Source organism: Oryza brachyantha, chromosome 12 (assembly GCF_000231095.2).
Source record: "Oryza brachyantha chromosome 12, ObraRS2, whole genome shotgun sequence".
Taxonomy (NCBI): domain Eukaryota; kingdom Viridiplantae; phylum Streptophyta; class Magnoliopsida; order Poales; family Poaceae; genus Oryza; species Oryza brachyantha.
In genome coordinates this window covers 2,206,583-2,225,268 of record NC_023174.2, presented here as the reverse complement: position 1 = coordinate 2,225,268, position 18,686 = coordinate 2,206,583, and the positions used below count along the sequence as shown (strand labels likewise).

Sequence of the window (18,686 nt, the reverse complement as noted above, 5' to 3'; positions counted from 1 at the left end):
TTGTGCGCTTCTTTTCTCATCACATTAATTATAGTTTTATGCAGTTCTATGCACTACCACAGATCCTATTATTATTTATAATGGCTAAAAATTATCATATATGCAATGGTTGTGACAGCTGTTACAGACTTTTGATCACAGATGTAAAAAGTTATATGTGACGGCTAGCCACCGAAAATCTTTAACAGATTAAACAATGAGCCATCACTAGTAGAAAAATTATAGACAGAAAAGCCAAAAAAAAAAAGGCTGCCATCGATGATCTGAATGATTCGCCATCCATAATCGGGTGGTTCCACAGCACACGTTAGGTACAAGGCTAGCAACCAAATCCAAATCCGAGAGGGGGTGATCGCCTCCCTGGCTACGTATCCACCTCGAGCTCGTGGAGGGAGCAATGGCTATCATGCTCGGATCGAGGAGGAGAAAATGTGCCGCCATTGTTGGGGACGAGGGAGAAATAGTCGCTACTAATGGGGAGGGAGCCATGGGAGGCTCCCCTTCATCATCCTTTACGACGCCCTCCCTTGCTGCCTTCCCAGCTAGATCTGGTCAGCCCCCAGCCATTGTCATCATTGTCTACCTAAAAAGGGAGGGGATGGAGTCGTCACAGATGATAGCCACCTCATTTGTGACGGTTGTCCATCAAGAGCCGCTATAGATGTTATCGTCTACAACTGCTCACTTTGATATGTTATAAATAGCTCATTACATTTGTGAGGATATGTGCTAGTGATGGTTTCGTGGCCTTTAGTTAACTTGTGATGTGTCTTTCATTGTTTCGAGAGTGTTGGATCAACATCGACGCACATCGAGCGGTTAGGGTCAATAGAGCAAGATATTATTTCAGAGATGTGTGAACCTTTATCTCTTATTTTTTTTCAAATAACCTTAAGCATTGAATTCATTTCCTCGGACGAGGTCTGACATCCTTTTCACCCCTCTATGTACAAATACAAACCATATCTTTCTTTCACACCATCCATTTCTCCTTAATCAAATATAGGTGGTCGTCTAGTAGTGACAGTCGATAGAAAAGGTCCCACCTTGTATGTTTATACAATTAAGTTAGTCATTTAAGTCATTGCAATTCCACCAAGCATCCCCGTCATACACCATGGGACGGTTTTCGTTATGATGCCATGCTATATTAATACTCTCTTTAATAAAAATCTCTCCCAGTCAACTTTGTGTGTGTGCATGTATATAGGGGTTATTTAGATGGGGCTAAACTTTTTAGCCCCATGTCACATCGGATGTTTAGACACTAATTTGAAGTATTAAATATAGACTAATTAAAAAACTATTTTTCATAAATGAGAGCTAATCCGCGAGACGAATTTTTTAAGCCTAATTAATCCATAATTAGCAAATGTTTACTGTAGCATCACATAGACTAATCATGGATTAATTAGGCTCATTAGATTCGTCTCACAAATTAGTCCAAGATTATGCATAAGTTTTATTTATAGACTATGTTTACTATTTATAATAAATGTCTAAACATCCGATGTGACTAGGGACTAAAGTTTAGCCCCTTAAACAAACACCCCCATAGTCATTCGTGTGCCAACTCAGCATTACTACTTATTGATTGATTGATCAATGCATAAACTTCCGTAAATGATTCCTTCACCTAAAATGAAGGTAGTCTCTTAATGGATGTTCTTCATGGCACTTGGACGTGTTTGCGATAATCAATATAATGTTGAGGTTTTCCGTTACCCTTGAGTTATGCTGACCTTGTTTCCAGCCTATCTTAGTCATACTATAGCTGACAAAGGTCAACTCTTATGTCCTACTTATGACTCATGTCCTACTCAACCTCATTGGTTCGTTGAAATTCAATATAAGCTATAGAGCTTAGTAACGACTAAAAATAATTTATAGGTAAAATTTTTAAATATGTATTCTTAGCAATTTAAAAGCAAAAAATTGAAAAATAAACTATGATGAAAAACCCTATAATTAACTCTAAATTTAAGTTAATTTTAAATGTATTCGTCGAACTACCAACTTTCGATAGGGCTGGTAGAGGAAGGCTACATTGGGTGTGGGCCCGGTTGAACTTCACTAGTTCGATAGACCTTATCATTCGTCAGTGGCCCAATCCTATTTTCATTTTTTTTCTCACATGATGCCTATTGTTGAAATTTTCTTTCAATAGTATTATTAAAAAAAACTCATCACAATAGACAAGGTGGTGATACACCATGCTCGTTTAGCCTATCCTTTTACTTGGTGTACATATATAGCCCGTTGATGTGCCAACTCATCTGTTTACATATGTTGTTTTATGTCAACTTATTCTTGGCTTAATCTTTTTGCCAAGTAAATGATTCAATATAATCACCCATAAGAATGACTATTGTTGGCATTTGAACGCATTAGAGACTCTTGATGATATTCCCTGTTATCATTGAGCCTCAGACGTATTACGACCAAGAGAGGTCAACTCTTCCATCCCAGTCTTCGGTTACTGACGATTAACAATGCACTGCATTCAAGTGTAGGCTACATCATCTTCATTTGATTTGCTAGCAGGCCAAGGGTATTTGTGCAAATTAACTTTATATTCTCGATTTTAGCAAAAAAAAATTCATATTCTCGATAGAGCCTTATAACATGACTTGGATATGATTTATGTTCTTCTAGAGGACCTACATGTAAAAACCTTCATACATTCTGGGCTTATTTTGTTGATGCTCTGGCACGAGAGCCCTCACCCATACATACGCATACAACAACACACGTACAAAATTGGACGTCTGAGATTACTGCCCGACTAGGCACAATTTCGAGAGCACCAAGCAAACAAGTCCTCCGTCCTTTGGGTTTGATCCTTGAATAAAGTTTCCCTGCAGATTATTTACTGGTCCAGCTGCACAGGCATCAGATATCTCTGGCATTTGTAGCCTTGATGCTGGAGTAAGCTCCCTGACTGTTTCTCTGCACTTGTCATCAACATATAATTGGGTAATGATGCCCTTGTTTATTTCTTCTCTCCAATGCGTAGTAACATCTGCGGTGGTCACCGATACCTGCATGATCTGCCAGAGATGCCTCCTGCCGCTGTTGCCAACCATCTCTCTCACGCCCACCGTTGGATTTCGATCGGGTGGCCACTTTCTTCTCAGCCACCTATGGCAGATCAACACAACTACACTAACCACAAAATTACACATTACTACCTACGTCTCAAAAATATAGGCTATGTATTTGTATAGCCAAAATCTCTTATATTTTTGGAAGAGAGTTTGTACTTATTAACGACAGACAACATATGCCCTTGCAAATTTGCTCGAAAGGAAAATTATACTGATCCCATGAAAGTACATAGGTACGCGAGAAGAACACCCACAAATACGTGTGGTTTGTATTCTTAGTGAAGATGTACATGTAACCATGATACTGAATTGGAATCGGATGTGCGGATGTTGCATGCGTTCCTAGTGATTTGCATGTAACAAAAAAAAATGATTCATTCTACTGTTCTTGGTGCAAGAACAGGACAAGAACAGAGTCCACCAGTCACAAACAGATACAGGCACTCTTGACTGAATCATTGCTGACTTGCAGTACAGGGGGAAACACTGTTTGATTAAGGACAACGATCACCTTCTTAACTAAGTTTATCCATTGCATAATTGCATTTCTTCAATGGAAAAGGGGGATTACATTACAACTTACTGTTGCTACAAGAACCATTAAGCCACCACCACCACATAATTAATCCCCCCTTACTAAGGACACCAACCCATAAATAATAAACCCAACATAGGAAGACACTAAACAACTTTTTTTCTTCTTCTTCCAGTTTTTGATGAGAGACGCTTGAAAGGCTACTACTAGCAATGAAGAAATCCGGCACCGTCCAGTGGATGATCCAACGGCTGTCACCCGGCCACTCATGCATGGAGATGGAGGCTGAGCTGACCATCCGTGTGAGCATCCACTGGACGGACATGTCCGGCCGGCGGCAATGGCGTCGTCGTCGTCGTCGTCGTCACTTGCGCTTGCCGCGCTTCTTGTCGGCGTCGGCGGCGGCGCCGGCGTCGTCCTGGTTCTGGAGGAGGTCGACGAGGGAGGGTTGCTTGCAGTTGATGCAGGTCGGGTAGTCCTTCTTGGCCACCATGCAGTACATGAGGCACCGGGTGCAGGCGCCGATCACCATCGGCGACTTGTCCCCCGGGCTGCCGCCGGCGGAGCTGCGGCCGTCCGACGACACGCAGGAGGTCGGCGACGACGAGTCGCTGTCGTCGTTGCCGTCGACCTCCATCCCCACCGGCGGCGACAGGTTCAGCTGCAGCTCCAGCCTCGCGCCCCTCGTGCTCCCGCCGCCGTTGCCGTTGCTCCGGCTCATGGCGCTTCCTTCCCTTTCCCCGCTACACAACTCAAGATCACATATAGCAAACACCATTATATACAACACCAAAAAAAGAGGAGAAAAGATCGATCTTTTCTTCTTTCTCTCATCATACATGTCACATGAGAACAAGTGAACAACACGTCAAGAATCAAACAACACATGAGCAAGAGCAAGAGCAATTACCTGAAGGCTGTGGAGAAGAGAGGAGAGGAGAGGAGGAGAAAGAAATGATGAGGTCTTCTCAAGTTTGGTTGATGGCTTTCAAGGGCCCCAAAAGGGTCCTTATATAGGGGGGTTCAGTAGGGAGAGGTCAATGCTTCTCTTAATTTGGTGTTAATGCAATGCAAAACAACAAGACCCCCCTTCGTCCTCTTCCCCCCCTGCTCTCTCCTCTCCTCTGTCTTTCTTACTATCCTAGTTCCTTTCTCTGTGATCTTGTGATTAATTTTAAGATTACTAACCAAATATCTGTGGTTTACAATGATATATAGAAAGTACTACATCAGACGTTCTATACTTGAAAGGTTGTATATTTTTCAATTGAGCATTTATCCATAAACAATTCTATAACAAATCATGTGTGCAAATGACATACTATTTTTCTTTTCTTTTTACTTGGCATCTAGAACATCGACACATATGTTTGATCATTACTTTATCAAAGGAAATTATTAAAGACCTGACTACACATAATGACAAATCTTTATAATTAAGTGCGAATTAATGATTTAGGATTTCGATGTTTCACCGCACATATAAATTGCAGGACGTCATCTCCTTGTAGATACAAAACTCCCTACTGAAATGTAAAACATGAATCCTGTGATATGAACTTAAGACACTTTCCTGTCATACTGTTGATGGTGAGCCCCAAATCAACTTGTCCCGCTGGTGATTGCGCCCTCTGCGTATCCATTCCACCGTGCCATTGCCAATGCCAATACCTGTGAGCATGTTTACACCATGCAGCAGTTGGCAATAGCTGTATGACAGTGTTAACATCTTGAATGCCCTTTATGAACAGAATTTATGGCCACAGCTGATTCTATCTAGCAAAGTAAATGTGCATCAAATGTGTCACTGGTTATATGAATAAATAGATGTTAAATAGGAGATGTGCTACTTTAGGTAAATAGTGTCTTTAATTGAACGGCGAGGTCGTACATATGTCTTTGCAGCCTCTCCTTCAATGCTCTTTACACTTCAATGAAGTTATAGGAAACCAGCAGCCCATTTACTTCAATACTTCATTTGATGTTTCACAAGGTGCAGCTTGTGAAATGACATCTCACCAGCAAGCTCTTAGAACCCTATCGCATCTATGCTTGATTTCTTTTACTGCTTTTTAGCTAGTTATTTATAAATATACTGCTTAAATTTGCTGATGTAATTGGGGGCTCTGCTCGTTTAGTCAAGGAGGAGTTTATTCTTGCCAGTTTGCTCTGACAAGGAAGCTCTATAGCATTGTAGGGTTGACTCTATATCTTGCAGGAACCTGGGGGAAACACTCTAAAAGAGAAGCAGAAATACTAGTACTCTGAATAAACTTGTGCTTACATATAATATCATGCATTTGAGAAAAGAAGTAAAATTAAGATCCTACATATTTTAAGTGAAGTGTATCTGAACTAAAAGTTGTGAAACGCGAACAGATCAATACTATCGATCACCATCTTCGTAAAGAAAAAAAAAAGAAGTATCTGCTAGCCTTTAGCAGATAAGCTAAATTAGGCCCAATTCAAAGGTGGGGAAAATGGCCCATTCCTAAGGAAATTATAATTCTGTGCGTTCCAAATGTTAATTCAAAAGAGAAATACTAGTAGGAAGACTAACTGCCCTCAAACATAACAGACTAATCCATGATGAGCATATGGGGTCAAATTCTGTTCATGTTATATATGTGATCTTCTCGGAAACTAAGCTATATATGTGATCCTACGGTGTAAGCATTAGAGGGGGTGATTGTTTATCTTTTTCATAAAAAAATCCAAACAACATATTTACAAATGAAAAATAAATTATGAATAAAATTTTTATATATGTATTTTTAGCGATCTAAAAGCCACGGCTGAAAAATAAACTTCGGTGAATAAAACCCAAAACCAACTCCAAATTTAAGCTTGAAAATTCAAAGTTTGGCTTGTAAGCATAAGAAAATACGAAAAGATGGGGTGAGATAGCAAAAGAAGCTAACAGTTTACAAAAAGTTCAAAATTGTGGAGAAAATATGCATATAGGGTTTGATCTTAATTATTACATACATTTAAAAGGAAGTTCCCGAAGAGACAATGTAATTGTTTTGATGGTAAAGGATCACTTTATACATGAACTGTGCACCAACAGTTGACGATCAACGAATGCAGCCTTATATGCATTGCTTTCCTTTTTCTTTCGAGCAAATTCTATGTACATTGTATAATATCAGAGAATTTGAATGATGGTACTCAGTACTCACTACCCATGGGACTTGATTACTGTACAGACCACATGTGGGCCTTCAACAAGCATGGACTATTATTGCACATGACTTGAATTATATATTAGATGGGGATTAAGGTTTTAATTCAAAATATATTGTGGTCCATATTATAGACCATTTATTCATAGATTCCGATGTTTCCACAAGCACGACAAGTTTTAAGACTTACTCTGATATGTGCAACTAAGAAAAGAACGATGACATGCTGGATTCTGATGAGTGGCAAATTTGCTTGCAGGCTGATATGTAATGCTCAGAATATAAATCAACACAAGGCAATAAAAAAATCATACCTTCACAGCTGATGATCACTAAAAATTCAGAAGATTATTGTACGAAATCTCGGACACGGGTAAGATTACTGATGTTACCTGAAAGCCTGAAGCAAGCTCTGAGAGAGTTGATTGCAGTAACTGAAAAATATGCACAGAGCAATGTACAACAAAAATATGTGAGGATTATACATGAAATATACATTCTATTTCTATGTACTCATCAAGTGTTTAAAATATAGAAATTAAAAGTACCATAATTAATCAGATCATTCAAACTTCATGTTTGCTGCTGTCTTGTGGAAGGAGAGAAACAAAAGAAGGGCGACCGGACCGCAGGTGAGGACTAATCAGCATAACTGGTGCACCACAAAGCTAAATCCTTATCAGAAGATAGAGCAAACAATCTACAAGTGGTAGTTGTTTATCCAACGCCCTGATCCTGTTTTGTTATTAATAACATAATAAAGGAATTATTCAATCCCTCGACTAACTTTGTATATTAAGTTTTTTCATAAGAAAAGAAGAAATAAGTACTGCCATTTGCCATTTTGTTGGATTATGGCATTTCACACTCAACAGAAAATATACAAAATAACATGATTGGAATGCAACGCTAACTGCAGTTCCAGTGTGCTAGGGAATTCAGTATGTTGAGGTTTATTTATATTGATTTATAGTTACAAGAAAAACATCGACTGGATTACCACGCAATGGACCATACTCAGAGAGTAACAGGATTAGATACGGCAGACTCTGAAAGAGTTGGCTCACATTCTTATTGTACTTAAGACAGCACCAAGTCAAGTGATCAACAGTGAAGACTGACCAGCATGTGGACCCACATAAAGCAATACTCCCAATAAACCTGCTAGTTCTATGTGCATGTGGCATTCCATTACAATGATTTTGCCATCGATACCACTCATCTGTTTGCCTTTAAGTTTCTGAGGCGAAAACTATTGCAAACCAATTAAAGGACGCTAGGACAGTCAGAGCTTGCATTCTTATGCAATAAAACCAGCTACAGTTGTGAAATAACTGTTGTAAATCAGAGCAATTTAATGTTCTATCTTGGTCACTTTAATTTCATCAGAGTACACATTTCCCCTACGACAAGAATTATCACTTTTTTATCACATGAAAGTAGAATGTGATATATATCTCATATTTCTCAAAGTAGAAATGCATAATTGTAGCTCTTGTATTCTTTCAACAACAATTGCCATTCTTGTGCAAAATGGTTGCAAACTTTAATTGAAAAGGGAAGAGTTAGGTTCTTCCAAGATTATGATGCAAACCATATTTTTAGCCTTGTACATGAGTACCTCTCTGCGTTCTTTTGTGGCTGAGGGATGAAACATGAAAGATTATCTGTTTTTTTAATATCTATTTAATTGTATAAATGATAGAATTAATCACTGAAAAGTTGAAAATATACCCTAGAAAGGCAAGAATTATCACTGAATGGATGACACATGGAAAAGCTCGGGGGTGGAGCTAGCTCCGTTCGTCAGGGTCAGACGACCCTGATAAAATTCCTAAAATCTTTATGAAAACACTATCTCGAACCATGGTTTATCGTGCTATACAATAGAGATGACCCCAATGATATTTTCGGTTAGCTTCGCTGGAAAAGCTACAAGACATCTAATGATGCTTTTGTTGTATATATAGGCTCTAGCTAATTAATATTATCAGCTTGCAAATCCAGCAGGTTTTAACTCATTTATCCATTAACTAGTCAGGAATCTTTCCTACATTTATCGTTTCTGAGCGAAGGGATACTAGTATTAAGTTGGCATCGTTCCTCAAAATGGGCTACAACCTTTATGAGCTCAGAGCCTTAAAGGCAGGTGTAAAGAGAGACTTGTCTAATCTTCGACCACAAAAAAATAAATTAACTTGCTTCAAAAAAAAAATAAATTAACCCAGCAACCAGTGCCATCGTGGATAAATGAATCCCATTGACAACTCTCCAACACAGGTAGAAATAACTCAAGGAAATAACAGGGTAGTACTGTGTACTCTACAAACGTAATCAATTCATTATGGAACACAAACTGTTTAAGACACATGTACTATATCATTAAAAAAATGAGGTGGTCAGAAGTACTTCCTTCTCAAAACTGTCTAGGCGATCTGATTTCCTGAACAAGATATGTTATTGTTCGTACGTGATACGTATAGACATAACTGAACAGTTGAAAAGTCAGGAAAGAAACAGAGTAACACACCAAAAAGGGGCCAGAAGCTAATCTCCTGATGAACCAAGATGCAAGAAACGGGTTAGACAAACATGTATTTTTGACACATGAAAATGGGTCATCTCACTAAGTAAAATCCTGTCCAATACAATTATACAGAGGTGTAAATATAGCCTGCAATCAAGTAACAGCAATGCACAGGAACACAGATGAGGTTAAGCTTGCAGTTGAGTTACCTTCTTGAGTTTCAGCATGAGACAGATGATGGTGGCATCTCCAGCCATGTTGGCCAACATCCAGTGGTAGAGTACTGGGGGGATCGAGTAGGGGACGCAGAAAGGTGTCAGGGAGCACAGGCAGTGGATGGTGGGCGTCCTGGATGGTGCCTAGCTTGTTGTCGTCCCGTCCCGTCTCGCCTCGCCTCCTCCGGGCAGATGTGGCTGGAAGCTCCAGTCCATGCCGCAAACACGAGCTAGGCACGCTCCTCCTCCTCGTCAGCCGACCTGGATGTCCTCCCAACTCTCCCTGGCGCTAGCGGGCGTCCTCGTTCAGGTGCTGCAAGTCCGCTCCAGCCGCCTCATCAGTGCGGCATTTCGTCGAACACCACGTCGCCATATGCCCACTGGCCAGCAGCAAGCAGCCCTCGAGAAATCGGAGCGCACCAGTACGTTCGCCGCGACGGAGGATTCGGCACCTTCTTCCCCATTAGCCCGTCGAGCGCACTCACGCACGCCGTCGTCCGGTTGTACGGCGGCGGCGGCGGCGCGCGCCATCCTCTCACCCAGAGTCCCAGACAGACGGAAGAACGGGGAGGCGAGGCCATGGCCCATGGGCCGCATCTCCACCATCCACCGGTTCATGGGCCGTGATCCACTTAGATTTAGGCCCATTTGGAACGTGAGATGTTTCCGCTCTGTAAACTGAAAATTAGTAAAATTCAGAAAACTACGCAAACTCCAATCAAATAATCCAAATCTATATACATATTTAAAGATCTAGTAACATTTTTTTTCCGAAAGCTATAGATTAAAACTATCATATCGTAGAAATATAGATTTTACACTAATTTCGTCACAAAAGCTATGCTTTCATAACTTAAAACAATAATAGTGCTATATATATATACTCTAAAGTTTATATTTATTTAATAACGCCACCGCTAAATACATAATTTTGAAGTATACTAACTAAGATATATATTTGTATAGTTAAAAATTGATGGTGAATATATAGTTGCGGTACATATTCTGTTTTTCATAATTTAGTCAAAGTATAGTTTGGTGAAATTTACTCAAAAAGAAGAAGAAAGAAAGAAAAAAACAAAAAACCAAAACAAAAGCGTCCCTTGGTGGCGTGGCGGGCCGCGCAGCTGCGAATCAAAGAGAGAAGGGAAACGAATCGCGAGAGCTCCCGGCCGCCACCGCCGCGACGTCGCCGGCGGCGAGAGGCGATGGGCAACGCGCTGGCTTCCGCGCCGTCATCCTCCTCCTCATCCACCTCCCGCTTCGCCATAGCCTCCAGGTACTCCCAGCTACTCTCCCCCCAACTCGACTCCCGCGCGCGCCTCGTGATCTCACTGTTCCTCTTTCCCTCTCTCGCTCGCTCGCTCTCGTTGTCCCATCGCGCAGGGCCTTCTCGAAGCAGGAGCTGGACGGCCTCCGCGCGCTCTTCGCCTCTCTGGCGGCGCAGTCGCGGACCACCGCCGGCGGCGGCGGCCGCGCCATCTCCCGCCCCGTCTTCCTCGTGAGCACACCGCAGAAATCGAGGTTCTGGATCTGGATTCCGGCTTGTGGAGAGCCTGACCTCGTTGGCTGCTGCTCTGTGTCGCAGGAGTATTTTGGGATACGTGGGGCCCTAGGGGATCGGCTGTTCCAGTTGGTGGCGAGGGAGAGCGGCGGGGGTGAGGGCATCACCTTCGAGGACTTGATCGTCTCCAAAGTTAGTAGCTCGCCTTGATTTCCGTCCATTTTGGGTGTACAATTTGGTGGCTCAAGTGTGAATCTTAGTTGACTGGACAAATTTGTTGCTATAGGGCATGCTTACTACTTTGTAGTGTGCTATGGACGTTTAAGGTCTGAATGCTAATAACTCTCTGCGTTGAAAGGCACAAATGTGCTTTGTGCCATATATTCTTGGAAATTTATCACTTTTCTAGGGAAAAGGCCAAACGACATATTTGCAAACTGAAAATAATTTGTGAATAAACCTTTTATATGTGTGTTCTTAGCTATCTAAAAGCAAAGGCTGAAAAATAAACTACAATGGAAGAAAAATCCCAAAATCAACTATAAATTTAAGTTGGAAATTCAATTTTTGATTATAACCATAAGTAGAAGCGAAAAGATGAGGCTGCTAGAATTTAGAATCGGTTTTTGTCTGTTTCAGTTTAGCCTTTTTGCATGCACTGAACCGTGCTGACATGGTATTAACGGTGCACTAGAGCCTTGGAATATATTGAAACACAAATTTACTATTCTTCTTCCACTATATGAATTTAGTCTATGAGGTGTAGTTTATAAAATTATTTCTTGTTTTACGTATATAACTGCAATATCATTACCCAATGTTATAGCATAAAATGGATAGATGGCGCAATTTGTTATGGCATACCAAGTGCTTTTAAATGTTCTATTTTCATATTTTCCCTGGTTAGGTAATTTTTTTTATACCATGTAGGCAACATACGAGAGAGGAACTCGAGATGAAGTTGATGAATTCATTTATCAACTATGTGATGTTACAGGAGATGGAGTTTTAGAAAGGTACTGCTTGACTGTTCTTGTATAAACCAGTTTTCTCATGTTGGGTACTACCTGTAAATTTTATGCTTTCTTTCAAATTCTGTGACATTAAAGAATTTATTCTTTGAAATATTCTAACCAATATTCTAGTTCTTCTCTTCTTCCTTTTTTTTTATTTATGAATGGTCATTTTACTTTTGTCTTTGCTCTCCTGGATTGCCAGGTCTGATCTGGAAACTATCTTGGCATCTATTCGTGAAACCATATTTTTAGAAAATAAGGAAGCTGGAGAAGGTTCAAACAACAGGACATTCGAAGCATTTATCAACTCTGCAGTGTTTTCAAAGGACGCTGGAGGGGTCGCAAGGAAGTCTATGTCACTATCAGACTTTAGGAGCTGGTGTACTCTCATTCCATCATTGAGGAAGTTCCTTGGAAGTTTGTTGATGCCACCTGATTTAGGTCTGTTTTTCCATTCTGCATATTCCCTACAGCACCAACTTGAAAAGAAATATGTTGCTTTTAACGCTTTACTGCGTTTTATTAGACTTAACTTGCATAGTATAATCAAATTTATGGTCAAGTCTGATAATTGTGATATTTGGACTGCCATGTGTTTTCTCATACACATGTTGTTCCTCATTCTAAGAATTTACCCTGTTCCATCTTCACCCAAATTGTGAGGGAATCTTGTGTGCACACTGCACACAGGGTTTAGGGGACAAGCCTCTGTTTCACAGGTCCTACAATAAGAATTTTACATGATCCTGCAGCACAGCAGCATCTCTCACGTGTAATTATGTGTAAAGGCGGAACAAAAGATTACAAGAACCCTGAGACAATAAAAACCAAGAGTCTTCAGAGATCACACTTCTATCCTGTCTATTTCTCAAACATGTGTTGGTTTCAATCATACTTGGAACAACATGTACTAGTCTTACACTGCAATTGTTCCCTGTCTAAGTTGTCTTGGGGTACATATATGATATCTGAAATTATATAGCCTCTGTACTGTTATTATCAGTTTGAGGGAGATTAATAATGGATATGTTGCCAAGAGGTCGTACAGTGATATGGCACAACCCAGAGGTAGCTTGCCAGAAGCTCATGGATTTTTTGGTAACACCCCAATATCACAATAACAAAATAAGTTTAAAATGGATCAACATTCAATCAATTACCGAGTTCAGTAAATATGAGACCTGCAGATTTTCATTAGTCTGTGCAACAAAGTCAAGTCCTGCAGCCAAAATGAATATGCGAGTTAACATAGATTTCTGTTCACTTCATTTGGTAATTCGGCAGTTTTTAGTGGCCATGTGACTGTTAGGTGTCAACTAGGGACGTGCTACTGACATATTGGCATGACTGCGCCAGTCTGCTGGAGCAAAGATGGTCAATGGGCGTAGACCGTAGATGGCCTTCATCTTGGAACTTTGCACAGTTGTTCAAAGTGAACCTTCGATTAAAATAACCACAATGCTTGGTATTCCTGATTGATATGATCTACTGTAGTCTTGCTTGTAACTTTTGAAACAGTTCCTCTATTGGTTAATATTGTGAGCACTTAAAAAACCATTTCTAACCTGGATACATATGATGTATCATGAGCATGTTTTGTTTTATGCTGTAGGCAGACCAGGCTTCCAAGTTCCAGTACTTCATTATCCAGAGAACATCTCCCATGACTTGCTGCTTTTAAATAAAGAGTACGCTTGGCATATTGGAGGTGGTTTCTCACAACAGGAGGTTCAAGAATGGAAGCTTCTGTATCACAGTTCTCTTCATGGACAAAGCTTCAACACTTTCTTAGGCAATGTAACGTGAGTACTCTTAAATATTGTAGATGAGATGTATAAGTTTCCAAGTCTCATTTTGCTTGAGTCTTAATCACAAAAGCTTTTTATGTAATGTACAAAGGACGTCATAACAAACTTCCACACACGTTACATTACTTATAATTCTCGTTACTCTTTTCGATATAATGAATTACTCATTTTGATGCTATGTAACTATAAATATCAAACAAACTTTACGGACTAAATGTCATGACAATCCTTTTGCTTGGTCTACCATCATGAATATTCTATCATGGTTTGCAGTATGTGAATAATCCTTTGGAATTTTTGTCATTTTATAGGAATGGAGATGCACAGACTGTTATAATTGTTAAAGATACTGAAGGATTTGTTTTCGGTGGATACGCGTCACATCCTTGGGAAAGGCACAGTGATTTTTATGGCGATATGAAAACATTCCTGTTCAAGTTATATCCTGAAGCATCCATTTTCCGCCCTACAGGAGCAAACAAAAACCTACAATGGGTACGCTCTATTCAATCTAAAATACTCTCATGCGTATTAATGCTCGCCATGTCAAAAGTTGATAGTTTAAAGGATTAATCTTAGTAATTCTTTTCCAGTGTGCCATGAACTTCAGTTCAGACTCCATTCCAAACGGTATTGGCTTTGGAGGGCAGCCGCACCACTTTGGTTTTTTCCTATCTGCAAATTTCGATCAAGGTCACTCATTTACATGTACAACATTCACCAGTCCTGCCCTTTCAAAGACAAACAGGTTCAGGCCAGAGGTAATTGAATGTTGGGGCATACAAACGAAGGGAGCACTCGATGAAAAAGCAGAGCTTGTCAAGGGGACAGTCCTAGAGAGATTCAAGGAGGATCGGAACATGCTGAAGCTAGTCGGTTTAGCCAACGCCAGTGATTGACGACTGAAAGACACCACCAACAGTAAACACTCAAAGGATCCTGTCACCATGTACAGCACGATTTTATAGAAGATGATACTCGCTTTGTTTCGCAATGTAGGTATTTATAACATTGCCTAGATTCATATGGATGCTAATGAATCTAGACACATATATAAATTATATGTATTCATCCGTGAATGAATTTAAGTAAGGCTAGAAAGACCTAAAGTATGAAACGAAAGTAGTAGATCCAAAGACCACGGCCTTGCGTTGCTTATATACGAGTGTTACTAGCTCTCTACTTATTTGATCCAAACTGAAGCGTGTTTAGGTGCATGGAGTTGGTCTGCTCCTTTTGTAACTGTTAGATCAACTTTTTACTGCCGGCTTCCTGAATGATGTGAGAGCGGCGGAACTGATTGTATTTTGAAGCATTGTTTGTTTGTCAATATAATGTCGGCTGCTGAATACAGATATGTGACATACTGACATGTAGTTCAAAAGGATAATTGGTGGCACCTTTGAAATCGATCAGTCCAAAGAAACACAGAATACCAAAATAAGATGAGAACAGGTGCATCCTGAAACAACAAACAGCATAATGGACGTCGATGGCAACATAGCCTGAGGTATGCTCTATGCTTGCTTGACAATGACTACTTGTGCAAGAGCATGTGTATGTATTTGCCTGCAGATAGTAGATGGCATTTGGGCCATGTTTTGGACCTACCATTAGGGCAGCTGCTAAGTAAAGTATGTACTGGGCCAGATTATTGGTGGATCAGGATTTAATCTCTTCGTCAATTGGCACAGGGCAACTTGTCCACTTGAGAAAAAGAAACTGCGATGTGCATTTAGCTTTTGAGCAAATAGAAGCCTATCCTATTACAGGTGTAGCTACTTCTCTTCACATCTAAGGTGTAGAAATACCTCTATACATATTTCTTCTCTCTCTTTCAATAGAAAGTATAAACTCTATACATGTAGTTATCATTCACATGAGATTTAATAGTGTCTATACTTTCTGTTGGGTGGGAGCAGAAACAGTAGACGTGCAGGGAGTAGCTACACCTGATAGTAGGATCTAATTTTTCTCTATACATATTTCTTCTCTTCCAATAGAAAATACAAACTCTATACATGTAGTTGTATCATTCACATGAGATTTAACAGTATGGATCCATACTTTCTGTTGGGTGGGAGCAGAAACAGTTATGAAAATGTTTTTCATCATGAACGTGCAAGGAGTAGCTACACCTGATAGTAGGATCTAATTTTCATATATATACTCCTTTATGAAAATAGTATATACGTGGCGGTGAATCTCGCGCCTCACCTATTCTTATGGCAAATTTTGCAAATTACTTGTTGAATTTCTTGATATTAAAAAAACAAATCTAAATGCATAGCCAGAAATAAAATAAAATTGAGGTGAATGTTTCGCATAGATAATAGATGGCAAACAATTTTTTATAGAAAATGCTTTTATTTATATTAGATAATATTATAATATATTTTGTTTTGTCTGCGGTAGAGTACGGAATTTAGTTAATCAACTTAGAAGCCCATTCCTGCTCAGAAATTGGCGTCTATATAATTATTTCGACCACCAGAGGCCATAGCATAATACCAGGCAATCACTTTTTATTTGTTATTTCCTCCGAAAATATTTTCTTGAGGATAGGGATGGCAACGGGTAAATATCCATCGGGTATTGCTATCTCATACCCATAACCACTAGTAAAATTCGTACCATTAAAATACCCATACCCGTCACGGGTAAAAAATTTTTCCCATACCCATACCCACTTGGGTAAATCTTACCCGTCAGATTACCCATATACCCGCAAAAGTTCAAAAAATCTAAATATCCAAGTTCCATATAGTATATGCATAGATGCTAGATACTTAGGACATCACACATTCATATAGCGTGGTGAAAAAGGTATGGATGGTTAAAATATCTATGGTTTTGGTTAATTAGGCTAGCCCAATATGATATTAGGCCATGACATGCATTTAAACTTGTGGGTATTTATTACTCATGAGTAAACGGGTATGGGGATCATAAGAACGTTTTCATACTCACGTACCCATCGGGTGAAAGTATTTGCCTAATTACTTATCCACGGGTAATATATTTAGCTCATACACATATCCTAATAGAGTAAATACACATCGGGTTTCGGGTCGCAGGTTCCCGTTGCCATCTCTACTTGAGGAGCACATGCAGCACCATGCAGATCTCAGATTATCCAATAATAAGACCTTGATTTGGTTTGAATTACTATGTTATGTGGGGTCAGACACTACTACAATGAAGATGGTCCAGGTTCAATCACTATGCCATATTCGGGGATAAGATCAATCTATTCCTATTTCACTCTGATAATTCAGATATATATGTTTAACAACTAATTGAGCGTGAACTGTCAAACAAAGCGCAAATCTGAATATATCACAATAATTTAGAAGTCTGAATAGAGCAAATCATAATTACATGGATCTAAAAAAATTGTGCTCCACATGATCAACTACATTCATCTCAGGAACACAACCAGGGTTCCCCTTACCGCGCAAGCCACTAAAACCACGGTACCGCGCTCCCGCGGATCTCACACGGTAACCGTAAAAACCGCAAAAACCGTGATGAATTTAAATCCAAAAAAATTGAATTTAAACTCGTGCGGTTTTCGCGGCTTACCGCGCGGTAAGCCGCGAAAACCACGGTAACTACTTGCTGGAACAACACATGAGAACCGCGGCTTACCGCGCGGTTTTTGTAGCCAAAACCGCGGTTACCCCGCGAGGAGACTGCGGATGTGATGTCACATCAAAAAAAACTTTAAAAAATCTAAAAAAATACATGAAAAATAGGAAAATATTTTGTGACTATATTTATGACAATAGGACATGTTATAGAGAAAACAAGAAAATTTCACATGACATTTTCTAAATTCTTGATATTACAACATACAAACATACACCGGTATATCACCCTTCACCAAATAATTCACTCCAATAACAAGTAACGACAACTTCATTTTGATTAGTGCGTCACAACTATACCTACTACTCATTATTACAAATAAAACTATTATGTATGTACTAAGATGCACGTATAATTTTTCTCTATATATATTTTTCATATATCCATCGTTGTATATTTGTATTTGAACATTATATATCGAAGTGTCTAGTGTAAATTAATAATGACTCAACACAATATATTTTTGACCATCTTCCTATAAAATATTACTTGCAATAGGCTATTTTTTAATTTTGTTTCCCCAAAATACTCGTTTATGATTTTTAATTACGCCGGGAATGCATTTTTTTCATTAATTTCTTTAACAAAACTACACTATATATCAACATATGCAACATATATTTTTTTCATTAAATTTCCTCAAATTTTTAAATTCTCCTCAAATTTAAATTTGGTTACCGTGGCTTACCGAAGCCGTGCCTCGGCGGAGGGCGCGGTTACCGCGGCGATAACCGCGGTAACGCGAACCTTAAACACAACAAAGTAAACAAAAATGCTGCCGATTTTCAGCTATGAACACAAAAAAGTAAACAAACAATGCTGCCGATTTTGAACCATGCAGGCTCCTCATGCAACCGAAGGAGATCTATCAACTTGTCATGAATCAATGCAAGGACCACCAATCAGGAGGGCATAATGTGCAGAAGAAAGTTCTCTCCCAGCTAGCTAGAGAACTTGATGATATATGACCTCCTAGCTACCATATGTGTGAAAGAAATTTGCAATGCATGTGAGAGATTCATGATAGAAAGATACTTTGCATATCGGCCAGTTTGAAAGGGACAACAGCTAAGAAGATCACTACATGCTAAACCTAAACATGTACATAGTCATACCATCGATGTTTATTTGTGCCAGC

General features: G+C 39.6%; 2 protein-coding genes across 2 annotated transcripts; one reads left to right on the top strand and one right to left on the bottom strand.

Annotated features, from left to right (window-relative positions):
- Positions 1–3,550: 3,550 nt before the first annotated feature.
- On the bottom strand, positions 3,551–5,602 carry LOC102709513 (protein GL2-INTERACTING REPRESSOR 2-like). Its single transcript, XM_015843068.1, has 2 exons — positions 4,553–5,602; positions 3,551–4,385 (listed from the first exon to the last, which is right to left on the bottom strand). Exon 2 carries the CDS (start codon positions 4,361–4,363, stop codon positions 4,007–4,009), a length of 357 nt encoding a protein of 118 aa, XP_015698554.1. The 5' UTR covers positions 4,364–4,385; positions 4,553–5,602; the 3' UTR covers positions 3,551–4,006.
- Positions 5,603–10,644: 5,042 nt separating this feature from the next.
- On the top strand, positions 10,645–15,254 carry LOC102705683 (MTOR-associated protein MEAK7). Its single transcript, XM_015842923.2, has 8 exons — positions 10,645–10,848; positions 10,956–11,070; positions 11,158–11,265; positions 12,004–12,089; positions 12,292–12,530; positions 13,702–13,891; positions 14,209–14,392; positions 14,491–15,254. Exons 1-8 carry the CDS (start codon positions 10,778–10,780, stop codon positions 14,794–14,796), a joined length of 1,299 nt encoding a protein of 432 aa, XP_015698409.1. The 5' UTR covers positions 10,645–10,777; the 3' UTR covers positions 14,797–15,254.
- Positions 15,255–18,686: the final 3,432 nt, after the last annotated feature.

Coding starts and splice junctions, on each gene's coding strand:
- LOC102709513 (XM_015843068.1), bottom strand. CDS start 4,363: ATGAGCCGGAGCAACGGCAACGGCGGCGGGAGCACGAGGGGCGCGAGG.
- LOC102705683 (XM_015842923.2), top strand. CDS start 10,778: ATGGGCAACGCGCTGGCTTCCGCGCCGTCATCCTCCTCCTCATCCACC. Junction 11,071..11,157: donor TCTCCCGCCCCGTCTTCCTC/GTGAGCACACCG, acceptor TCTGTGTCGCAG/GAGTATTTTGGGATACGTGG. Junction 11,266..12,003: donor AGGACTTGATCGTCTCCAAA/GTTAGTAGCTCG, acceptor TATACCATGTAG/GCAACATACGAGAGAGGAAC.